The sequence below is a fragment of the Oncorhynchus kisutch genome, unplaced genomic scaffold (assembly GCF_002021735.2).
Source record: "Oncorhynchus kisutch isolate 150728-3 unplaced genomic scaffold, Okis_V2 Okis09a-Okis19a_hom, whole genome shotgun sequence".
NCBI classification, from domain to species: domain Eukaryota; kingdom Metazoa; phylum Chordata; class Actinopteri; order Salmoniformes; family Salmonidae; genus Oncorhynchus; species Oncorhynchus kisutch.
The window spans coordinates 3459836-3486356 of record NW_022261985.1 but is presented as its reverse complement, the minus strand read 5'-3'; the positions used below and the strand labels follow the sequence as shown (position 1 = coordinate 3486356).

Below are 26521 nucleotides of genomic sequence, written 5' to 3'. Positions count from 1 at the left end.
CTGGCTGAACAGCGTGTTGGGTAACAGTAAATATCGATTAACGCAGCGTGTTGGGTAACAGTAAAGATAGGACAACACAGCGTGTTGGGTAACAGTAAAGATAGATCAACGCAGCGTGTTGGGTAACAGTAAAGATAGATCAACGCAGCGTGTTGGGTAACAGTAAAGATACGACAATGCAGCGTGTTGGGTAACAGTAAAGATACGACAATGCAGCGTGTTGGGTAACAGTAAAGATAGATCAACGCAGTGTGTTGGGTAACAGTAAAGATAGATCAACGCAGCGTGTTGGGTAACAGTAAAGATACGACAATGCAGCGTGTTGGGTAACAGTAAAGATACGACAATGCAGCGTGTTGGGTAACAGTAAAGATAGATCAACGCAGTGTGTTGGGTAACAGTAAAGATAGGACAACGCAGCGTGTTGGGTAACAGTAAAGATAGATCAACGCAGCGTGTTGGGTAACAGTAAAGATAGGACAACGCAGCGTGTTGGGTAACAGTAAAGATAGATCAACGCAGCGTGTTGGGTAACAGTAAAGATCGATTAACGCAGCGTGTTGGGTAACAGTAAAGATAGATCAACGCAGTGTGTTGGGTAACAGTAAAGACGTTAATACAGTGAGTGTATCAAAGCTATTGGAGCCCCCATCCACAGAGAAGCAGTCTCAAACAATCCCCTGTGTGACACACTCCAGCTCAACTCCCTAAGAACAACTCCCTATCCTAAATGACTGGTCTCAAATGACAATGTAAACTGTTCCACTAAATCATCATCCAGGAGAATATAATGTAAACTGTTCTACTGAGTTGTAGAGTCAAGGGGCTGTGGTGGATCACATGACATGATGGTGTCTGTCATGTTGTAGAGTCACGGGGCTGTGGTGGATCACCTGACATGATGGTGTCTGTCATGTTGTAGAGTCACGGGGCTGTGGTGGATCACCTGACATGATGGTGTCTGTCATGTTGTAGAGTCACGGGGCTGTGGTGGATCACCTGACATGATGGTGTCTGTCAAGGAGAGTCAAGGGGCTGTGGTGGATCACCTGACATGATGGTGTCTGTCATGTAGAGTCACGGGGCTGTGGTGGATCACCTGACATGGTGTCTGTCATGTTAGAGTCACGGGGCTGTGGTGGATCACCTGACATGATGGTGTCTGTCATGTAGAGTCACGGGGCTGTGGTGGATCACCTGACATGATGGTGTCTGTCATGTAGAGTCACGGGGCTGAATCACCTGACATGATGGTGTCTGTCATGTAGAGTCATGGGGCTGTGGTGGATCACCTGACATGATGGTGTCTGTCATGTTGTAGAGTCATGGGGCTGTGGTGGATCACCTGACATGATGGTGTCTGTCATGTTGTAGAGTCATGGGGCTGTGGTGGATCACCTGACATGATGGTGTCTGTCATGTAGAGTCATGGGGCTGTGGTGGATCACCTGACATGATGGTGTCTGTCATGTTGTAGAGTCACGGGGCTGTGGTGGATCACCTGACATGATGGTGTCTGTCAAGGAGAGTCAAGGGGCTGTGGTGGATCACCTGACATGATGGTGTCTGTCATGTAGAGTCACGGGGCTGTGGTGGATCACCTGACATGGTGTCTGTCATGTTAGAGTCACGGGGCTGTGGTGGATCACCTGACATGATGGTGTCTGTCATGTAGAGTCACGGGGCTGTGGTGGATCACCTGACATGATGGTGTCTGTCATGTAGAGTCACGGGGCTGAATCACCTGACATGATGGTGTCTGTCATGTAGAGTCATGGGGCTGTGGTGGATCACCTGACATGATGGTGTCTGTCATGTTGTAGAGTCATGGGGCTGTGGTGGATCACCTGACATGATGGTGTCTGTCATGTTGTAGAGTCATGGGGCTGTGGTGGATCACCTGACATGATGGTGTCTGTCATGTAGAGTCATGGGGCTGTGGTGGATCACCTGACATGATGGTGTCTGTCATGTTGTAGAGTCACGGGGCTGTGGTGGATCACCTGACATGATGGTGTCTGTCATGTTGTAGAGTCACGAGGCTGTGGTGGATCACCTGACATGATGGTGTCTGTCATGTAGTAGAGTCACGGGGCTGTGGTGGATCACCTGACATGATGGTGTCTGTCATGTAGAGTCAAGGGGCTGTGGTGGATCACCTGACATGATGGTGTCTGTCATGTTGTAGAGTCACGGGGCTGAATCACCTGACATGATGGTGTCTGTCATGTTGTAGAGTCACGGGGCTGTGGTGGATCACCTGACATGATGGTGTCTGTCAAGTAGTAGAGTCACGGGGCTGTGGTGGGTCATGTAGAGTCAAGGGGCTGTGGTGGATCACCTGACATGATGGTGTCTGTCATGTTGTAGAGTCATGGGGTTATGGTGGGTCACCACAGTTGATGTTGAGGTTGTTGACGGACAGGCTCAAAGCTATGGCTCACCTGACATGATGGTGTCTGTAATATTGAGGTTGTTGAGGGACAGGCCCAGAGATTGGCGCGAGGAGGACGAGGATGTGCTGGAGGTCTCAGAGGGTGGCCGGCCCATCTTGGCTGGCGTGGCGGCTGGCGTGGTGCCTCCCGTCTTGAGCCGGTCATTTTCCGCTTTCAGCAGCTCGATCTCATTCTGCCCAATGACAGAGAATAAGCATCAGGAGGATACTCTAAATGACACGGTCGTTGTTTCCTGACAGATGCTTTTCTAAACCAAAGAAACAGAATTACCAGAATGAACATTCCCATTCAAGTCAATGTTCTGTGATGGGTGGACCAGCAACCGTATTGAGTGTCCTGTCTAGTAATTCATCTTTCTATGGTTATAACTCATCATGTAGGCCTATGCCACCTGTTGGGAGACAATGACGTCACCACAAACGGACGCTTTTAGAGAGCAATCCAGAAACTGAGCCCAACCCCATGTAAAATAAAGTCATTCTACTGAGAGGTAAGCCGATTAGAAGAATATGGACATGTCCTTGCATTCAGACTGCCCATAGTTATCATTGTGGATCAGTATTAGCGTCATTGTTGGCTGTGAGAGCCCCTTTAATCTCAACAGAGCTCTTTGTACTGGGCTTTTCACAAACCTAAATCCCAGATTAAGGGCCTGGGTAGATTATCTACACATCTGAGGAGAGAGCGCTGACTTCTCCAGTTGTTGCCATTTTGTCATGGGAGTTGGCATCAACGGCCAAGCCACTGTCCCCCCCGGTCTTTGTCACGAGATGCATTGTCATTGCTCTACCAGAAAGGTGATTGGGTGTATGGCACGGCCTGCCCCACTGACAGATAAACCTAATTAGTGGTCTGAGTGGTTATATTGTAAGTTGACCACGGTGCCATCGCGGCTTGTTGGCTTCCCCCTGAACCCCCTGACCACCCCAGTCACTCCTGGCATGGCATCAAAGAGCCAGAACAATCCCCAAACGCTGCTTTAGCTCCCTAACTGCACAGTGTCACGGCCCACTGGGCCCTGGGAAACAGGTCTCTCTGGGTGCAACCCAATAATGTCTCCTCCTGAAGTATTACTTTTTTTACAGCATAAACAATATACATACAGATAAAACAACAGATAAGAAATTGACTGGATTAGTGTTAAACAACAATATAAGGCTACGTGTACAATTAGTGATTTGATATACAAGTCAGTGCTAATTTACATTGGTGGGTCCCCCATGGTTTGGGTTGTGCATTCGTTTAGCAGGCTACCTGGTTCCTCACCTGCATACGGTTCATGGCCTCTCGGATCTGGTCCAGGTGGTGGGCGGAGCTAAGAGCCTCCAGGCGGATGTCTGTCAGCTTCAGTTCCTTCTCCCTCAGCTCGTTCTTCAGCTGCAGGATGATCTCCGCCTCCGCCTCCGTGCACTCACACAGCCTGCAAGGGGTCACACAGGGGTCACAGGGCTAGAAATACTACAAACAGGGATAGCTACACATACAGGCTAGAAATACAACAAACAGGGATAGCTACACATACAGGCTAGAAATACTACAAACAGGGATATTTACACATACAGGCTAGAAATACTACAAACAGGGATATTTACACATACAGGCTAGAAATACTACAAACAGGGATAGTTACACATACAGTACAGTACAGTACAGGCATGGGGAGCCTCCACCGAGGGAACCTCAACCCCCGAGGGAGAGAACTCGGCTGAACAGAGGAGGATCCATTGGAGTCAGTAGGAAACCATTATGGCAGACATACTTAGAAAACACACAAACACATAGGTGGTACGGGGTCACACAGGGATCAGGTGAGCATTGGGGATGAGTGAATCCTCCATCATAGGAATTGTCCATCTGGCATGCCAAGCAAAGACAAAGATGGTGTCTGTCTACAGTTCCAGTGTTGCTACTACTGCTACCATGTAAGTCATTCACTACTATCAAACTCTGCAGGTCACAGCTGAGTTTACAATCTGAAATGGGGAAATTGACTTCAAAACCCACACCATGAGCATCACCCTCCGCGACTAGGAAAGCCTGTCAGGGACCCTCCAAAGTAGTGAGGGCAAACCAACTAGCCAGCTGGCCCACACACAGCAGATGTGAATGAAACTAGCATGCTTCTGGCAAATGCATGGCCAGCCGAGGATATTAGCAAGATGGAGGAGCCTTCTGTACATGGCCAATTCACCAGCAGTATCAGTAAGCACAGAAATATAATATCATCTCCCATGACTGCTACAAAGGATTTTAATATTTGTGTACGCGGCTTACATTCTGGTGCATTATATTTTTGCGTCGTGGCCTGATTGGGGCCCTTTGTGAGAGAAAGGTTACGTCCCAAAGAGCACCCTATTCCCTACATAGTGCACGACGTTTGACCAGAGCCCTATGGGTCCTAGAGTGCACAATATAGGGACTAACGTGCCATTTGGGAGCCACCCAAAGATAAAAGCAGGCTGAGTTAAGATGATGAAAGCACTTCACACCCCCAACAGCGTGCCAGCCACACACTGCCTGTTACCGAGATCTGTGCTTGTAGACCACATGACCGTTTAGCCTTCTCTTTGACATCCAAATGGGGAGGGGCTTGCTATCACAAACGCACTTGTTACTGGACAGATAGACATATGAAATGGAGAAACAAGGTGAACAAGAAGAGACATAAAAAAAAAGACTGGGTGAATTCAGAAGAAAAACAACATTTGTGCCAAGAAATGGACGCTGAAGTATGTGTTGTATGTAGATTGGGATGTAGCCTGTGTGTAATAATAATAATAATGAGGTGGGTGATTGTATTTGTCCTGTTTCACACATGTACAAGTGTGTATTCATACATGTGTTAATGAGAAATGTGTTTTTTGCATATCCCAACTCCCCCTGAGACATCCTCGGGGGGTAGGGTCACATCCAGGGTCAGCCATTATCAACAGTGACCCTGGGGCAATTAGGGTTAAGTGCCTTGCACAAGGGACAATCGACAGATTCTTCACCTTGTCGGCTCGCGGATTCGAACTAGCAACCTTTCGGTTACTGGCCCAACGCTCTTACCGCTAGGCTATCTGCCATGTGTGTATACTACAGTATACTCACTCTGTGGTAGAGGCTGAGGAGAGTAGTGTTGGGAAGCTGTCCTGTCTGTTAGCATGCTGTAGCTTGGGCGAGGACGGCAGCGATGAGTCTGTCATCTCTTCGATGTCGTCGTGGGGAGACTGAGGCTTGTTGCCCTTCTTCTTACTGAAGGCCTGCTTGAACGAGCTCCGCAACTGCAAGAGAAACACCAAAACGTCAACATCGCCCATCTCTCCAACTGAACGGAGATAATTTCCTGTCGGGTCAGTGCTGTTCTTAGGCAACAGTCACCATCAGAGAGAGGGAACGCAAGGCAACTCAATCAAGGGCGACTATATGGAGGAGGTATGAGGAATGCAGGGAGGAGCCAGACTGTATGGAGGAGGAATGAGGAATGCATGGGAGGAGCCAGACTGGAGGAATGAGGAATGCAGGGAGGAGCCAGACTGAATGGAGGAGGAATGAGGAATGCAGGGGAGGAGCCAGACTTTTTAAGGTCCTGGAACTAGAAACAAACAGGCAGTCAAAATGGAGGAAGAGGAGAGGGGGGCTGTTTCCATGCCAAACAGTTGTAGAAGGGGAAAACGTTGAAGAACTGAGGAGGAAAGGAGAGGAGGAAGAGGAGGAGGTCACCACAGCGTACGGACAGTAGACGCCTCAGTACAACTAACCTGTGCTGGGATGGAATCAGCCACCTGAGGATAGAACAATCACTACTGTTACCACAAGAACATGCCGCTCCACTGACCCACACATCATCACTACTGTATTACCGCTAGGGCCACCATTATCTTTAAAGGGGCAATCTGAGATTGGTACATCAATTTTTTATCTTTCAAATGAATGATATATATATTGATTTTTGAAGAATATAGCTTATAAATACCTAATGAGCTTTGTTCAACTGTCATACCCCAAAAGACCTCCCTTGCCACTTTAAAACTCCATTTAACTGGCGACTAGTTCCTGAGGTCTGGGGCATTTGCATTGTGGCACTCAGAGCTGAGCTGCCTCATATCTCTCCCTTGTTTGGAGGAGGAGCCCTAGCACAATCACATCATTTTCAGTGCGACTGCAGCCTTTCCCCCCCCATGTCAAAGAACATCTGGAGCCACAATGGAGCCGGAAGAAGGAGACATTTTGTTTCCTGTACAAGTTGAAGAATGGATCCAGGGAGGGGAAACTGCACTTGATGTGTGTGTGTGCGTGTGTGCGTGTGCGCGTGTGTGCGTGTGTGCGTGCGTGCGTGTGTGCGTGTGTGTGCGTGTGTGCGTGTGTGTGTGTGTGTGTGTGTGTGTGTGTGTGTGTGTGTGTGTGTGCGTGCGTGCGCGTGTGTGCGTGCGTGTGTGTGTGTGTGTGTGTGTGTGCGCGCCCATGTCCCGCTCCCTGCTGTTAGTGATGCCCTCTTCAGCCAGATCACAGGCACTTCATTAGCCTCTGAGCCGCACACTCCCAGTGTTTCAGGCCACAGTGGCACAGAGGCAGATTTTATATGCAAATGAATATGAATAGCTGCATAAATATGAAGCAGATTTTTATTTATGAGCGTGGGTTGAGCTTTTCTCTGGCTCAGAGTCTAGGAAGGATTGGGAAAGAGAATTGAGCAGTTGTAAAGATGCTGGTCGTACTCCTTGACGAACATTTAGCCATTCATCATGGTCTGTTTCCCAGAAGAGATAGTATGGAGGTCAGATTGTATACTCCTGATGTGGGGTTGTCTTCTGTACTGAATCTTATTATAAGAATGTATGAGTAATTATTGAATGTAATGAAAAGTTATTCAGAGGGTCCTCGCAAAATAGTAGTCATTAACCAGCAGGAACCTGTATTCCCAGCAGAAAAACACAGGGTAGAGGGAGGATTTACACAAACGTGGATTTTGAATGAATGCGTTTCTCCAATAGGGTAATATTTTCTCCATGGGAGGCAGAAGTGTAACTGCACACAGAAGGAGAGGGGAAAGAAGCCTAATATTACGAGGAGAGATGGACTGTACGCTTAATCAAGTGGTACACTGACTGGGGGACTTCAGGCAACAAAGTGGGACAGCACTGATTCATTCTTAAATAAGTATCTGTCCCTTTTGGGTAAATGGATCACATTAGGCACTATTTGAAATGGTGAATTAAGCCTTAGTTGGTATTATTAACACATTTTATTAGGCTTTTATTTGGTTTTTTCTGCTTTACACATGAATGAGTACAGGAAACACTGAATGAAGGACTAACAACTGGCTAATACTATAGAATAAAGGTCCTATTTATCTACTTATATACACAATTATACACTGAGGAGATTAGTGCCCATTATGTGATCCTTGTACAAAAGTGTTACCCCTCTTTATCTCAAAGTCATTCACTCTGTCATAGACATGCGAGAGGATGGGGGGGTTTCATATTCACCTTGTTGCCTCTCTCTTTTCCCTGGCAGAGGGTTAGGGTTAGGGAGAGCGTGAGAAAAGGGAGTGGAATTACAAGTCACAGTTATGACAATGTATGACTTCTCAGTAGAAAGGAGTGTGAGACTGGCATGGTTTAGATGGTTCAGAGGTTAGAGTGAAGTGCACTGCATGGAGACGTCTATACGAGCCAAGAAACCCTCCTCCTCTCCTTCTCCCGTGGGATTTCTTCACTCACTAACTTACCCAGCTCTTCTTCTTCTTCTTCTTGTCCTCTAGGTCTTTGGCGCTGCCCAGGGACGAGTGACTGGCTGCACTGTTGATGCTGGACATGCTCTCCGACGAGTGTTGCCGCCTAATCCGCAGATCTGGAAGCACAAGACAACCCGCTTTTTTAGTACCTACCCAGTCTAACTCCCAAGCGCCAGGTGTTTGAGATCAACTTTCAAAGAGGGTGAATTTTCTAGAGTGGTGTATGGCTGCTCTGAACATTCTAGAGTGGTGTATGGCTGCTCTCATGAGTAAAGAGGGACAGAGTTTGAAATGTGTGGGTCGATCAAGAGGAAGAGGTGCGGTTCTTGCCCATACTAAAGCGCATATGGAGTGTTCTCCTCTGGCGGCGCTACCTTTGTGTAGGTGGTCGGGGCCGTTGAGGGCCACTTGGATGGCTGTCTGGGCGTCTGTGTTCTGGGCTTTCAGCGCCTCGATGGTCTCTCTCAGCTCAGCCAGCTCCGACTCCTGAGGGAAGAGAAGCAGCGCCACAGATCAACCTCCACAGCACCACCACACCACAGACAATACCAACCTCCACAGCACCACCACACCACAGACCATACCAACCTCCACAGCACAGACCATACCAACCTCCACAGCACCACCACACCACAGACAATACCAACCTCCACAGCACCACCACACCACAGACCATACCAACCTCCACAGCACCACCACACCACAGACAATACCAACCTCCACAGCACCACCACACCACAGACCATACCAACCTCCACAGCACAGACCATACCAACCTCCACAGCACCACCACACCACAGACAATACCAACCTCCACAGCACAGACCATACCAACCTCCACAGCACCACCACACCACAGACCATACCAACCTCCACAGCACAGACCATACCAACCTCCACAGCACCACCACACCACAGACAATACCAACCTCCACAGCACCACCACACCACAGACCATACCAACCTCCACAGCACAGACCATACCAACCTCCACAGCACCACCACACCACAGACAATACCAACCTCCACAGCACCACCACACCACAGACCATACCAACCTCCACAGCACCACCACACCACAGACAATACCAACCTCCACAGCACCACCACACCACAGACCATACCAACCTCCACAGCACAGACCATACCAACCTCCACAGCACCACCACACCACAGACAATACCAACCTCCACAGCACAGACCATACCAACCTCCACAGCACCACCACACCACAGACCATACCAACCTCCACAGCACAGACCATACCAACCTCCACAGCACCACCACACCACAGACAATACCAACCTCCACAGCACAGACCATACCAACCTCCACAGCACCACCACACCACAGACCATACCAACCTCCACAGCACCACCACACCACAGACAATACCAACCTCCACAGCACCACCACACCACAGACAATACCAACCTCCATAGCACCACCACACCACAAACCATACCAACCTCCACAGCACCACCACACCACAGACCATACCAACCTCCACACCACAGACCATACCAACCTCCACACCACAGACCATACCAACCTCCACACCACAGACCATACCAACCTCCACACCACAGACCATACCAACCTCCACACCACAGACCATACCGACCTCCACAGCACCATCACACCACAGACCATACCAACCTCCACAGCACCACCACACCACAGACAATACCAACCTCCACAGCACCACAGACAATACCAACCTGCACAGCACCACCACACCACAGACAATTACCAACCTCCACAGCACCACCACACCACAGACCATACCATTCTCCACAGCACCACCACACCACAGACAATACCAAACTGCACAATTGAAAACAATTTGATTGCTTGATTATAGATATACTGCAGAAACAACATTTGGAGTCCCAAAAAATAACAAATGTGCTTTAGGTGGATCTTGAATAGACCTTTTTGTTCACTAATCCTGTTGAAAGAGAAACATCTTGATTTCTGCCTCTAAATCTCTAACGGTCTACCTTTCATTTCGGCCAGGGGCACTATTCTCTCAATACTCAATCCAAATAACTCAGTCAAATATTCCTGCCTCAAAAGCACACAAAGATAGGCCATAAGCAGGTTTAAGATGATAAGGTTTGGCAATAGAGTTTTACCCTCCGCCCCACCTGCTTGGATAAAACCTACACGGCTCCTCTATTAAACCCACATGATTAGATATAAGGCAACAGCGCTCCAATTCCCCCAAAACCACTGTGGGCTTGTGATAGTGTTTCAGTCTTAATTAAAAGTTGGGAGGGTGCAGGCGGCTTGCTTAACAAAGACGTCCCTCTAGAATCTCTGGTTTAATTTATCCAGGATTAGGGCTGCCACAGCTCGTCAATGTTATGAGTAGGGTTTCCACGAGCGGGTGGACAGGCGGAAACGCTCACGTTTCATCACAAGGACGGCTTTATATTTACAACACATGCACCATTCTTTCACTGATCCTGGTTTTAGAGCTGGATGACGTTACCCTATCTGGGTTCTTCTCCCAGACCCTAATCCCACTCAACCGCTGCCAATTACGAACCCGTAACAAACACTTCTGTCATCTCTAATGTGGTCTGACATCTGTCTATGAGTATAGCATCATTCAGTACACGCCCCTGAAGAAATAACTCTGCAGAGTATGGAGCGAAACCAATGTCCTGGATTAGGATACATGTGTGACAAGTTACATCTTCAAGTAAGAGTGGAAAAGGTCCCACACTAAACTTACCACCCAAAAACAATCTTTTGGTATTTGTTTCATTAGGCCATTGTTGACATAGTCCCAAAATATTTTGCTTGTCAGCAATTAAGTTGTGGAGATAGTTAACTTTAAAAATACAGAAATCATCCCCGCATCATGAGTTTTGCATCATATGACAATGGACTAATGAACCAAATACCAAAAGACAGTTTTTTGGGTGGAATTGTCCTTTACCATAGCGCCTAACGTAATGAAGCCTTCAACAAGAGGTCTATACAGAAATCATTCATAAGAACAAGTCATGCTGTATAAAGCGTGGTAAATGTGCCATGGGCACGACACAGGATGATTCTAAATGATTTAGGGTACGTTATGTAGTGCTTATGAAGACCATATGAATGCTCTATAACACCTCTATAAGTTACAGTTATTGTAAAGTGTAAAGGACCGTGGATTAACAGTGATGTGCACAAACAGGCAGACTTCTCAGAGATGATGAAACACTAAAGCTGCGACTTCATACATGAGAAGGTATCTGGTAGCGGTGGGACGCAGCAACAGAAAGAGGCACGTACCTTTTGCTCAGCTGTCATGGTGAGGCTCGTTAGGCGACAGGTCATGTTCCCCAGGCTCTTCTCAAAGGCTGCCACCAGGTGAGCCTGCCAACACAGAGGTCAGAGTTCAACACCGACAACAAAAGCACTGGACGGGTCATTAAAGTAGGCATGAAGAGACAGCGTTACATTTGCACATTTTCTGTCACATTTTCCTGAAGTCCTATAAATATACCATTCTCTGTAGGTGGAACAACCTTTTCACCAGGTGGATTCAAGATGATTCACAAACACACATTGAGCACACAGTGTGGAAAATCCATTGTTAGATAGCCACTTAAACATATAGGAGAAGAATCGATGCGACCTGAGGGTGTAGGCTATTTCTCTCTCGCCCTCTTCATGTTCCCTTGTGTTTCTCATGAGTCTCCCCTCTCCCCAGGGACCCTCAGCTCTGATAGACTGAGTCAAGTCATCCCTCTGTTGAACCACCAGCGCTGACTGACTGGCTGGACGATCATGTTTATTTCTGTATCTGAACCAACACACTAGGAACATTCCCACTAGTTACAGCTTGCACTTTACCACGGCAACGCGGAGCCTGCTGCATGCTACCCACTCCCCCACTTTACCACGGCAACGCGGAGCCTGCTGCATGCTACCCACTCCCCCACTTTACCACGGCAACGCGGAGCCTGCTGCATGCTACCCACTCCCCCACTTTACCACGGCAACGCGGAGCCTGCTGCATGCTACCCACTCCCCCACTTTACCACGGCAACGCGGAGCCTGCTGCATGCTACCCACTCCCCCACTTTACCACGGCAACGCGGAGCCTGCTGCATGCTACCCACTCCCCCACTTTACCACGGCAACGCGGAGCCTGCTGCATGCTACCCACTCCCCCACTTTACCACGGCAACGCGGAGCCTGCTGCATGCTACCCACTCCCCCACTTTACCACGGCAACGCGGAGCCTGCTGCATGCTACCCACTCCCCCACTTTACCACGGCAACGCGGAGCCTGCTGCATGCTACCCACTCCCCCACTGGTCCAGGGCAACGCGGAGCCTGCTGCATGCTACCCACTCCCCCACTTTACCACGGCAACGCGGAGCCTGCTGCATGCTACCCACTCCCCCACTTTACCACGGCAACGCAGAGCCTGCTGCATGCTACCCACTCCCCCACTTTACCACGGCAACGCGGAGCCTGCTGCATGCTACCCACTCCCCCACTTTACCACGGCAACGCGGAGCCTGCTGCATGCTACCCACTCCCCCACTTTACCACGGCAACACGGAGCCTGCTGCATGCTACCCACTCCCCCACTTTACCACGGCAACGCGGAGCCTGCTGCATGCTACCCACTCCCCCACTTTACCACGGCAACGCGGAGCCTGCTGCATGCTACCCACTCCCCCACTGGTCCAGGGCAACGCGGAGCCTGCTGCATGCTACCCACTCCCCCACTTTACCACGGCAACGCGGAGCCTGCTGCATGCTACCCACTCCCCCACTGGTCCAGGGCAACGCGGAGCCTGCTGCATGCTACCCACTCCCCCACTTTACCACGGCAACGCGGAGCCTGCTGCATGCTACCCACTCCCCCACTTTACCACGGCAACGCGGAGCCTGCTGCATGCTACCCACTCCCCCACTTTACCACGGCAACGCGGAGCCTGCTGCATGCTACCCACTCCCCCACTTTACCACGGCAACGCGGAGCCTGCTGCATGCTACCCACTCCCCCACTTTACCACGGCAACGCGGAGCCTGCTGCATGCTACCCACTCCCCCACTTTACCACGGCAACGCGGAGCCTGCTGCATGCTACCCACTCCCCCACTTTACCACGGCAACGCGGAGCCTGCTGCATGCTACCCACTCCCCCACTGGTCCAGGGCAACGCGGAGCCTGCTGCATGCTACCCACTCCCCCACTTTACCACGGCAACGCGGAGCCTGCTGCATGCTACCCACTCCCCCACTGGTCCAGGGCAACGCGGAGCCTGCTGCATGCTACCCACTCCCCCACTGGTCCAGGGCAACGCGGAGCCTGCTGCATGCTACCCACTCCCCCACTTTACCACGGCAACGCGGAGCCTGCTGCATGCTACCCACTCCCCCACTGGTCCAGGGCAACGCGGAGCCTGCTGCATGCTACCCACTCCCCCACTGGTCCAGGGCAACGCGGAGCCTGCTGCATGCTACCCACTCCCCCACTGGTCCAGGGCAACGCGGAGCCTGCTGCATGCTACCCACTCCCCCACTGGTCCAGGGCAACGCGGAGCCTGCTGCATGCTACCCACTCCCCCACTGGTCCAGGGCAACGCGGAGCCTGCTGCATGCTACCCACTCCCCCACTGGTCCAGGGCAACGCGGAGCCTGCTGCATGCTACCCACTCCCCCACTGGTCCAGGGCAACGCGGAGCCTGCTGCATGCTACCCACTCCCCCACTGGTCCAGGGCAACGCGGAGCCTGCTGCATGCTACCCACTCCCCCACTGGTCCAGGGCAACGCGGAGCCTGCTGCATGCTACCCACTCCCCCACTGGTCCAGGGCAACGCGGAGCCTGCTGCATGCTACCCACTCCCCCACTGGTCCAGGGCAACGCGGAGCCTGCTGCATGCTACCCACTCTCCCACTGGTCCAGGGCAACGCGGAGCCTGCTGCATGCTACCCACTCCCCCACTGGTCCAGGGCAACGCGGAGCCTGCTGCATGCTACCCACTCCCCCACTGGTCCAGGGCAACGCGGAGCCTGCTGCATGCTACCCACTCCCCCACTTTACCACGGCAACGCGGAGCCTGCTGCATGCTACCCACTCACCCACTGGTCCAGGGCAACGCGGAGCCTGCTGCATGCTACCCACTCCCCCACTGGTCCAGGGCAACGCGGAGCCTGCTGCATGCTACCCACTCCCCCACTGGTCCAGGGCAACGCGGAGCCTGCTGCATGCTACCCACTCCCCCACTGGTCCAGGGCAACGCGGAGCCTGCTGCATGCTACCCACTCCCCCACTGGTCCAGGGCAACGCGGAGCCTGCTGCATGCTACCCACTCCCCCACTGGTCCAGGGCAACGCGGAGCCTGCTGCATGCTACCCACTCCCCCACTGGTCCAGGGCAACGCGGAGCCTGCTGCATGCTACCCACTCTCCCACTGGTCCAGGGCAACGCGGAGCCTGCTGCATGCTACCCACTCCCCCACTGGTCCAGGGCAACGCGGAGCCTGCTGCATGCTACCCACTCCCCCACTGGTCCAGGGCAACGCGGAGCCTGCTGCATGCTACCCACTCCCCCACTTTACCACGGCAACGCGGAGCCTGCTGCATGCTACCCACTCACCCACTGGTCCAGGGCAACGCGGAGCCTGCTGCATGCTACCCACTCCCCCACTTTACCACGGCAACGCGGAGCCTGCTGCATGCTACCCACTAACCCACTGGTCCAGGGCAACGCGGAGCCTGCTGCATGCTACCCACTCCCCCACTGGTCCAGGGCAACGCGGAGCCTGCTGCATGCTACCCACTCCCCCACTGGTCCAGGGCAACGCGGAGCCTGCTGCATGCTACCCACTCCCCCACTGGTCCAGGGCAACGCGGAGCCTGCTGCATGCTACCCACTCCCCCACTGGTCCAGGGCAACGCGGAGCCTGCTGCATGCTACCCACTCCCCCACTGGTCCAGGGCAACGCGGAGCCTGCTGCATGCTACCCACTCCCCCACTGGTCCAGGGTGAGAGCTTTGATGTTATGGACTGGAAGGTAAAACACGAGGTCCAGAGAAGACATGACGTACAGACATGCTACAGAAGAAGTGGGAACTACACCACGTCTGCTCTTCTGAAAGCTGTGAACCTTCACTTTCTCTGAAGACAACAGCAGCGACAACAACATCCATGATTAGGACTGATTTTCACAGCCAACTGGTGATTTGAACATGCACAAAAACACAGCTGAACCCAGACCTAAAGAAAGTGAAAAGTGGGCATATCTTCTTGTACACAGGTCAGGGAAGGTTTAGTGTCGAGTAATTTTTTCACCTGAAGAAACACCGGCGACAAACTGAAGGGTGCCAAATGTTTAGCAGCATGACACCATCTGCTGCACTGAGCCTGATGGAAGTAAAGCTCCATGGAAATAGGATAGCACTGTGAGGGATAGTGTGTGTGTGTGTGTGTGTGTGTGTGTGGGGGGGTGATAAGTCCTCACCTAGAAAATACAAGAATAGTAATTGTGTGTGTGTGCATGTGTGTGACAGAGAGAGAAACAGACAGAACAGTGTGAGCTCACACCCACGCAACTCCACAGCATGGAGCCTCAGACACCTGTCAGGACCAGTGAGTCACACAAAGCCAGGCAGCGTGCCCACAGATAAGAAAATCTCAGCTCAATAGGGCAGAGGAGTAGCCACACAGTAATCACAGTCATACACCAATAAGCCAACACCACCATAATGGTCCTCTTCTCTCCTCTCTGGCTGAATTGCATATAACCTTTGCAAAATGTCATCCATCCAATCCCATCAGCCCCCTCCATCATGTGACATACACCCACCGCGCCTGCCCACCTGTCCGCCCTGTGGGTAGGGCTGTGAAGCTTTCCACGCATCCCGCGGCTGGCCTTTGGCCTTGCGACCCCTGCCCTGGGGCCTCTGTTGGGAGCCGGGGTAGTGGTTGAGGGGTGGCCAGACCAGCGAACCGGCCAGAGAGCTGCCCCTACTACTACTGCTGCTGCCCAGTGTCGACGCCATCCTCAGAGCCCTCTCTGCTCAACCCATCCACACACACACACACACCAGCATGAATACTGTAGAACAAGCCAGCACAGACGGCTAGATATACTAATTCCCAAATCCCCAAAGAGAAAGGGACAAAAAGAGGTAGAGGGGAGGGGATAAGAGAGAGAGAGTGAGGGCAATCTAGAGGGGAGAGAAAGGAGTGAGAGGGAAAGGAAACAGAGAGAGTGACGGAAGTTGAAGGAAGGAGAATTAGGGTAAGGTAGGTAGGTAAGTAGAGTGCAGAGATATAAACCCACCTCTTAAACCCACTTTAATGACAGCCAAGGCAAGGAATGGAATCTCTTCTGAGGAGAAAATACAATACTAAGACGCTTCTACAATGTTCTTTTAAATCCTTTTTCCAGGATGCTGGGTTTTCCTCCTTCGGCTTTGTTCTAATCAAAGAAAACCCAAACACACATGAAATAGATTGACGTGGACGTGGGAGAGCTTCTCTAACCATATGTGACTACACACATACAACTGTGTGCCTGATGTGGCGGCCATTTTAGCTACAAATCAGGCCAGACTGACCTGCTAGCACCATGCTGAAGGTGACACAACAAATAGTCCTTTATTCAAAATATTCCTTATTCCAAAAAGGTCAAAATATTAATTTCCATATTAACATATTACAAAGGCAGTGAGCAGATACAGTAAATGAGCGTCTTACATACAGTCCATTAGTGTCCCGTACAGCTCAGCTGCTGGAGCACAGTGCCTGCAACTCCAGGGTTGCGGGTTTGATTCCCACAGGGGACAAGTACGAAAATGTATGCACACTACTGTAAGTGGCTCTGGATAAGAGCGTCTGCTAAATGACTCACTAATGTAAGTGGCTCTGGATAAGAGCGTCTGCTAAATTACTCACTACTGTTAGTGGCTCTGGATAAGAGTGTCTGCTAAATGACTCACTACTGTAAGTGGCTCTGGATAAGAGCGTCTGCTAAATGACTCACTACTGTAAATGGCTCTGGATAAGAGCTTCTGCTAAATGACTCACTACTGTAAGTGGCTCTGGATAAGAGCGTCTGCTAAATGACTGGATTGTAAATGTGATTCGGGTCAATCTGCGATGACATCAATCAGCAGACACCACACTCACAGCTCTTCTCATTCGTTCAATGACAAAACAGTGCCTCTCTCTAAGTGGGATTTATATTTAATCAGCCATTCAGGAGAACATGACTGCAAACATACAGTATGCACCTGCTGAAGATGCAGTATCTCTCCCAGACAAATCAGATTACAGCACCTGAAACGCTGCCTTAATCAATGCTGCAGTGCATGTTTCATCCACTGGAGTCTCCGGAGAGAAATGTTGTTCCAATGCACAGCATGGGCCATGAAGCTTGGGTACCAGACACCATCCGGTACCAGACACCAGCCGGTACCAGAGAGAGTGTATGGGTCTGGTGGGGATGACGCTACTGGAACAGATTGGGATCAGGAGCCCAGGAAAGGCATGAGGTAATATATATATATATTCAAGGGTTTTCTTTATTTGTACTATTGTCTACATTGTAGAATAATAGTGAAGACGTCAAAACTATGAAATAACACATGGAATCATGTTGTAACCAGATTCTTCAAAGTAGCCACCCTTTGTCTTGATGACAGCTTTGTACACTCTTGGCATGGGTGGGCATAGGTCCACCCACTGGGGAACCAGGCCCAGCCAATCAGAATGAGTTTTACCCCAAAAAGGGCTTTATTACAGACAGAAATACTCCTCAGTTTCATCAGCTGTCCGGGTGGCTGGTTTCAGACGATTCCGCAGGTGAATAAGCCAGATGTGGAGGTCCTGGGCTGGCGTGGTTACAGGTGGTCTGCGGTTGTGAGGCCGGTTGGACGTGCTGCCAAATTCTCTACAACGACGTTGGAGGCAATGTATAGTAGATAAATGAGCGTTCAATTCTCTGGCAACAGCTCTGGTGGATATCCAAGTTTATCATTTTAAAAGGCTAAAAAGGTTTTCAGCTATGCTAACATAACTGCAAAAGGGTTTTCTAATGATCAATTAGCCTTTTAAAATGCTAAACTTGGATTAGCTAACACAACGTGCCATTGGGACAAAGGAGTAATGGTTGCTGATAATGGGCCTCTGTACACCTATGTAGATATTCCATTAAAAATCTGCCGTTTCCAGGTACAATAGTCATTTATAACATAAAAAATGTCTACACTGTATTTCTGATCAATGACGTTATTTTAAATGGACAAAAAATTTGCTTTTCTTTCAAAAACAAGGACATTTCCAAGTGACCCCAAACTTTTGAACGGTAGTATACGTGGCATTGTATTGTGTGACAAAACTGCTCATTTTAGAGTGGCCTTTTATTGTCCCCAGCACAAGGTGCACCTATGTAATGATTATGCTGTTTAATCAACTTCTTGATATGCCACACCTGTCAGGTGGATGGATTATCTTGGCAAAGTGCCCACTAACAGGGATGTAAACAGATTTGCGCAATAAATTTGAGAGAAATAAGTTATTTGTGCGAGTGGAAAATGTCTGGGATCTTTTATTTCAGCTCATGAAACATGGGACCAACACCGATGCATTTATATTTTTGTTCAGTATATATACACAAAGGCATCTAAAAAAAGCTTTCTCATATATTAAACAATGCAACTTTTCTACAAAGACATCTGGGGTCTGTATGAGTCACACAGTGAACACAAAAGCTAGTTGGAAGTTACTTGGCAGTGTGGTGCCTTAGTGCCTGGAGATGTAGAACTCCTCGATCAAAGTCAGAGACCCTGGTGAAGACCCTGTCAGCCTCGCACTTGATCAGACATTTCACGCAGGGCCCAGCACTGAGAGAGAGACAGGAACGCCCATCTCGCCACAGAGACCTGATAGGCTTTGGGTTCTCAGGGTTCTCTCTCACTCTGTATAATACACTTCCTCCCTCCAAACTGGGCTCACAAGCCCCCCCCCCTCTGTTTTGCTGAATCTGCATGTTCTTGCTAGGCCGCTCTATATTGCTGCCCCACATGATGAGACCCGCTTCGCAGGACAATTCCCGGTAAACAAGCTGCATTTTCGAGCCGTGTTCGAAAAAAACAACAACCCAGACTTCAAAACATTTCATCAGAAGCTTAAGAAACCTTTGAGTCAGAGAGAGAAAGGGAATTAGTGGGTGTCTAGACTGATTTACATTCAAGGGTTTGGCAAAGGCAGAGTTTCCCCCCGAACCTCTCTGACAGGCTAGGATGCAAATGAACCACGAGGCAGACGTTTTGACTGCTCAGTGTGTTGAAGTAAGAGGCACTTACATTGGCAGACAGCTGAGATGTGAGGGTCGCAACCTTTTCCTGGGAGGCGTCCAGCTCTCGTCGCAGCTTCCTGATTTGCTGTTTGGGTGGGGGAAAAAATAACAGATTACCATGACGATCACGTCTCTCCTAAAAAAACAGGACTGATTGAAAATACAACAGAGCATGCCCATCATCTTCCGATTCCATCCCTTTAAATGCAAATCCAAAATCTGGTGTACCAGCTGCCTAGTAAACATCCATTTGAAAACATTGATGTAAAGTCTGCCTCATTGCCACAGTATAAAACAATGGGGTGAATGTAAGTGTGAACGTAAGTGGGGGATTACCGTGGTATTTTGGCCTGTTTGACCCTTGATTGAAAAGAGAAGAATACAATTAACTCTATGATGCATGCTTAGTCCAAACAGAAGATATGGTGAGAGAGATATCTGTTACGATGATGACAAAGCAGCATGTTTCCTCACCGTTAGCAGTTTAAACCATTAGCCAATAAGGCATAAGGCAATCTCTCACACATAAACAACAGCACAGTCTTGGACAAATTAGCCAATAAAAGGGGGAAAACGTGTACAAGCATCTAAACACATTAGGCTAGTTGTCACTTTGGTAACACTTTCCTTAGACCTGACTGGTATAATGCATTTTAAAAAGACTCAACCATGGTTTTAACAAGTAATAAAGCATTATACCTGTGGGCTTTAACTAACGTGTTCATGTAGGGTGCAAACAGAAACAGGAAGTCATTGTAATGAAAGAAAAGCCAGTGATAACTGAATAGGGTGTGAAGTGAAACCACAGAGAAGGATATAGAGTAGGGTGTATTAATGATGTTTGTCCATGACTGTCAGCATGACGTGTGGTAAAGATCAAGTCAAAGTGCTGTTTGGTTCTATTCAAATGCCTGGTTGTTTAAAAGACTGGCCAATGACAAGCAATGCACCATAGGGTCAAAGAGATTTGACTTGGACACCAAGTCCAAGGTTATATAAACAAGTTTTATGTTCAGGTTCGCCACTGATAGACCAGAACCTGATTGTGGACAAAGTGGATACATACATCACTGCTCGTGCTTTGATTGTTATCTTTCATTATGGAGATCTGACCGGACCAGACCAGACAGACAGACAAACAGAGAGACTGACAGACCAGACAGACCAGAGAGACAGACTAAATAGACAAACAGAGAGACTGACAGACCAGACAGACCAGAGAGACAGACAAGACCAGACAGACCAGACCAGACAGACAAACAGAGAGACTGACAGACCAGACAGACCAGAGAGACAGACTAAATAGACAAACAGAGAGACTGACAGACCAGACAGACCAGAGATACAGACAAGACCAGACAGACCAGACCAGACAGACCAGACCAGACAGACAAACAGAGAGACTGACAGACCAGACAGACCAGAGAGACAGACTAGATAGACAAACAGAGAGACTGACCAGACAGACCAGAGAGACAGACAGACCAGACAGACAAACAGAGAGACTGACCTGAAGGACCAGACCGACCGACCGACTGACCAGACAGACTGACCAGACAGACAAACAGAGAGACTGACCTGACGGACCGACCGACAGACCGACAGACAGACAGACAGACAGACCAGAGAGACAGACCAGAGAGACAGACCAGAGAGACAGACCAGAGAGACAGACAGACCAGACGACCAAACAGATCAGACGACCAGACAGAGATTAGATAGACCAGACAGACAGATAGGAGACATTTTGTCCCTCACCAAGCCAAGCCACTTACCTCAGAATGTGCCTTTTCCTCTGTCTGTTTGGGAGAGAAGACATGTCGTTAAGATGTGCAGGAATAAGCCACGTTGTATGAACAATGATTCACTTCTGACAGCGTCTTTATGGATGCAATGAATGCCCATTGTCATAATGAGTAGATCATTGGGGTTGAGCTTTTGATGGAGTATGATGCAGGAGCCAGAAGGCCATAGATGACGCCCGGAAGTGAAAGCAAATGCTAAGGCAGCTCTTGATGCATCAAATCAAATTAAATGTTATTGGTCACATTCACATATTTAGCAGATGTTATTGCGTGTGTTGGGAAATCGTTGACTGTGGTGTCATTTCAAGTCAAATCAGACTGTACTAAGAACTTACACAACGTTTGATTTTGGCCAATCAAGTCATATGTAATCGATGTGGCAGGGATAATTAACATAATACATTGTATGTATGTATTGCAATATATACACACACTGGTAACATTGCACACAAGTAGCATTGGTTGTTTTTTTTCACACACCAACCAAAAACCTGTGTGAACATCTGCCACATTCAACCAGCATCAGAGCATGTGGTGGGCATACAAACACGTTGTCTGTGTGGTGTGGAGAGATCATAGCTGACAGCATCATAGTCTTTACCTTGGCCAGAAAGGAAAGAACCTGGAAGTAAGAAAACGTGGGTTCAAGCTGCTGCAATGGGAAACCATGGCAACTCAACACTTTGCACTGCCCTGAAAACAGGGTGCCAAACTTTTGTGTAAGCCAAGCATTCTCATTGGTTATCATCTATGGCCTTTTGATTGACATCTATATGTTTTGTCTATCTTTATATTGTTGGGCTGAATGATTGGTGTTGTAATGACTTTGGGAAAATGTGTCATGATACTTTTATCATAGTGTTCTTCGTAGGAGATTTTAATAAAATTGCTCTTTGTCAGTCGTGTTTTTCAGGGTCGTGCTCATTAGGGCGCATCGCAGCAAAACGCTTTGCAACGGAAAACGAAAACAAACGTTTCTCATAGGACAGGCTGAAATAGTACCTGCCTGTTTCACAACGTTTTCTGCCTACTGAACACGCCCTAGGTGTTGAGTGATAACAGATGAGATTAAACAAAACTGATGACTAGATAATGCCAAAGATGAGAAGAAATGATAAAATAGCAAACAGAAAAGTATGATGAAATTCAAATCATAAATTACATAAATATTATAGTAATGTAAACAAATAAATATGAAATTACAATTAAAATATGAACACAACCAAACATCGACACAATGAAATGAAGAATAAACAATAACTGCTTGCTGTCTTTCTGCCCCATAGGAATACTTTCAGAACAAGTCTCTGAAATCAGTGAACGTCTAAACTCCTCTCCAGGCCTTTCTAGAACTTTCTGCTGGGGAGGAAAAAGGTGGAGAGCGCCAGTAATTGATTATCTTCCTCAACTGATCTGTCTTCTCATTGAGTTTGACTGCAGCTGGAGTGTTGCCTTTTGCCCCCAAAAATCCACACCTTCTCCAAGCTTGAATTTGCCTATATCACCTTGGATGCACTGCCTAAATATAAACATGTATGATATATTTAAGTATTAAGGTCCGAGGAGGTGTGGTATATGGCCAATATACCACAGCTAAGGACTGTTCATAGGCAAGACGCAATGCGGAGTGCCTGGATACAGCCCTTAGCCGTGGAATATTGGCAATATACCACAAACCCCAGAGGTTCCTTATTGCTATTATAAACTGGTTTCCAACATAATTAGAGCAGTAAAAATAAATGTTTTGTCATTCCCGTGGTATACAGTCTCATATACCACGGATGTCAGCCAATCAGCATTCAGGGCTTGAACCACCCAGTTTATAAAGCAATTCGTACACCTATCTATTATTGAAGAATGTAACTTATAAAGTGCAACTGTTCTACCCCATCATAACCACAAATATGTTTCAAAATATTACTCTGATTTCATGGACTCTGTCCTTGCATCCAAAACACAATCTTTGATTTTGAGAGTGGTTACATTTCTCCAGCCTTATAGCAAAAAAGTGGCAGGGCTGTCGCTTGCTGAAAAATGTATTACATATTGTCTCCTGAAATAATTTTAGGCTAATGACACCAATTAACCGGGATCACACACAGCACCCATGGCTGTCATAAGCATGATTGTCTAAATGTTTGTTTGTGTGTTTGGAGAAAACAATGCAACTTACCGCAGAGTACAGGGACGAGGTGCTGGAGACCAGCGACAGTGAGGATCCATGGACTAGAGAGAGACAGAGAGAGAGCGAGAGTGAGAGCGAGTCAGAGAACGAGAGAGCATGAGAGCGAGTGAGGAAGAGGAATTAAGAGAACATAACCTGTGGTCCTATAAATAGCACCATCTCATCTGCATGTAAAAGTAACATATTCTAATGGCATGTGTGTGGCTGTGTACGAATGAAGTACTTGTTTGGATAATTCAAAGGGCCTAGTCATTGACTAGTAACATTACTTTCAAGTGGCACCGTCACGTTACCAAGATGTTAACTGAAACACCAATCTTCTCTTTAAAAAGAGAAGCAGAAAAAGTCGGGTTCCTAGTCCAGTGCATTTTGAGCTTCAGTCTGAGAACTCAACCCTGACTATCACTTCTTCTTGGTCTAAGCAGCGTCCCACAGACAAGTTATACATACACAATGCATATACAATGCATATATAGGACCACAGTCTGGGCCTACCTTCATCGGTGCTGTCCCTGAAGGAGCCAGAGCGGCTCATGCCCCGGGGTCTGTCCTCCAGAGAGGTGGCGCTGCCCCCCAGGTGGGCTTCTCCATACAGGTCAAAGGAGTCCTGGGCAGGGATGCTGTTGGAGCGACTCATACTGCTGGGTCCTGGCAGGTTGTAGGGTGACAGGTTGGTGGGGCTCACTGGGGGAGAAAACACACACGCACAAACAGGTTGGAGTAGTGGTATTTGGAGTAGTGGTATTTGGAGGAGTGCTTAAGCAGGTTGGAGTAGTGGTATTTGGAGTAGTGCTTACGCAGATTGTAGTAGTGGTATTTGAAGTAGGGCTTACGCAGGTTGGAGTAGTGGTATTTGGAGTAGGGCTTACGCAGGTTGAAGTAGTGGTATTTGAAGTAGTGCTTGCGCAGGTTGGAGTACTGGTATTTGGAGTAGTACTTACGCAGGTTGGAGTAGTGGTATTTGGAGTAGGGCTTACGCAGGAGGGAGTAGTGGTATTTGGAGTAGGGCTTACGCAGGTTGGAGTAGTGGTATTTGGAGTAGGGCTTACGCAGGTTGGAGTAGTGGTATTTGGAGTAGGGCATACGCAGGTTGGAGTAGTGGTATTGGAGTAGTGCTTACGCAGGTTGGAGTAGTGGTATTTGGAGTAGGGCTTACGCAGGTTGGAGTAGTGGTATTTGGAGTAGGGCTTACGCAGGTTGAAGTAGTGGTATTTGGAGTAGGGCTTACGCAGGTTGGAGTAGTGGTATTTGGAGTAGGGCTTACGCAGGTTGGAGTAGTGGTATTTGGAGTAGGGCTTACGCAGGTTGGAGTAGTGGTATTTGGAGTAGGGCTTACGCAGGTTGGAGTAGTGGTATTTGGAGTAGGGCTTACGCAGGTTGGAGTAGTGGTATTTGGAGTAGGGCTTACGCAGGTTGGAGTAGTGGTATTTGGAGTAGGGCTTACGCAGGTTGGAGTAGTGGTATTTTCCGGTGCTTGTGCATGCAACTCCAGGGGGGGAGAGAGGGGACTGACTCCCCGTGTCCTGTAACCCTCCAGTGGAGTGAGAACGCAGCCACTCCTTCCCCTCCTCATGGGACGTCTGTCTGGACGAGGGAGGGTACCTAGAGAGGACGTGGTACACGTCAACTAGTGGCACCACTGATTCAACATGGCGTCTATTGAACCATGCAACTGTATTATCTACATATCACATGACTGGAGTGTGGTGACAAATATATTCACTATCTCATGCATAGTTATATACGTACACACAGTGCTTGACTTTGACTAAAATAGGTGCCTGCACTCTGCTTATATATAAGTGCCGGTACTCTGTTTATATATAGATGCAGAAACGCCACAATATAATTAAGTCAATATTCTAAAAGAGGTGCTAGACCTCAAGCAGTATAACGTTGGAGGGAGGTGGAAGAGTTCTGGTGTGTTCCGGCCCAAGTCAAGCACTGTGGACACAGACACACACACATGCATCCACCCACACACAGGCACAGCCACCCATCCCACCTATGTGCAAGCATGCACATACACACACACGGTCAAAGACACTGACAGTCTTTACTCTCCTCATCTCTAGCGGTTCCTAGCAGGGGGAAGAGTTATCTAAATGATTGATAGGCAGCCATGTTTAATCCTTAAAGGAAGATAATTGAGTTCAAGCTCATCCTTTCAACACTGAAGCTCATAACAGACTGTCTGTCATACTAAAACCCCACTCTGAATTCTTTCAGACGAAGAAAGGTACTCTGATTGACATCTAATGACAGTAAAAGGTATTGAATGATATATCATGTGCACATGTCTGCATGTTCAATTTCAATTCTAATTGCTTATTTTGCACAGAATTGTCCATTGATTTTGAATTCCACTTGGAGTTCAGAGGAGATAATGCCTCAATCAGAGTATGTTTTGAAGTCTGCTTAATGTGCATTTAAAAACTGAACATTGGACACATGAATATCATAATCATTTAGCTATTATCTGGCTTGAAAAAAGGCAATTTGTTGCTTTGAATCCCTCTGGGCTAGAAAAAAAGGCAATTTGTTGCTTTGAATCCCTCTGGGCTAGAAAAAAAGGCAATTTGTTGCTTTGAATCCCTCTGGGCTAGAAAAAAAGGCAATTTGTTGCTTTGAATCCCTCTGGGCTAGAAAAAAAGGCAATTTGTTGCTTTGAATCCCTCTGGGCTAGAAAAAAAGGCAGTTTGTTGCTTTGAATCCCTCTGGGCTAGAAAAAAAGGCAATTTGTTGCTTTGAATCCCTCTGGGCTAGAAAAAAAGGCAATTTGTTGCTTTGAATCCCTCTGGGCTAGAAAAAAAGGCAATTTGTTGCTTTGAATCCCTCTGGGCTAGAAAAAAAGGCAGTTTGTTGCTTTGAATCCCTCTGGGCTAGAAAAAAAGGCAATTTGTTGCTTTGAATCCCTCTGGGCTAGAAAAAAAGGCAATTTGTTGCTTTGAATCCCTCTGGGCTAGAAAAAAAGGCAGGGAGAAGAAATACAACCCAGTCCTAAACTGCTGAGTGGCTTCTGAGAT

General features: G+C 48.4%; 1 protein-coding gene across 9 annotated transcripts in view; it reads right to left on the bottom strand.

Moving 5' to 3' along the window:
* The window catches only part of nav3 (neuron navigator 3), a 244596-nt gene that overhangs the window by 18892 nt on the left and 199183 nt on the right, over positions 1 to 26521 (bottom strand). For 2 of the 9 annotated variants that reach the window (XM_031815427.1, XM_031815435.1), the window contains 16 exons: positions 24940 to 25097; positions 23991 to 24179; positions 23484 to 23536; positions 21912 to 21932; positions 21281 to 21304; positions 19842 to 19865; positions 19513 to 19590; positions 11470 to 11553; positions 8553 to 8664; positions 8173 to 8294; positions 7931 to 7951; positions 6200 to 6223; positions 5550 to 5722; positions 4981 to 5070; positions 3711 to 3876; positions 2445 to 2628 (listed from right to left, as the gene is read on the bottom strand). In XM_031815427.1, the coding sequence (XP_031671287.1) occupies positions 2445 to 2628; positions 3711 to 3876; positions 4981 to 5070; positions 5550 to 5722; positions 6200 to 6223; positions 7931 to 7951; positions 8173 to 8294; positions 8553 to 8664; positions 11470 to 11553; positions 19513 to 19590; positions 19842 to 19865; positions 21281 to 21304; positions 21912 to 21932; positions 23484 to 23536; positions 23991 to 24179; positions 24940 to 25097 (1523 nt within the window). The remainder of the gene's footprint in view (positions 1 to 2444; positions 2629 to 3710; positions 3877 to 4980; positions 5071 to 5549; positions 5723 to 6199; positions 6224 to 7930; positions 7952 to 8172; positions 8295 to 8552; positions 8665 to 11469; positions 11554 to 19512; positions 19591 to 19841; positions 19866 to 21280; positions 21305 to 21911; positions 21933 to 23483; positions 23537 to 23990; positions 24180 to 24939; positions 25098 to 26521) is intronic. The other 7 variants (XM_031815428.1, XM_031815430.1, XM_031815432.1 and 4 more) reach the window with 7 other exon arrangements.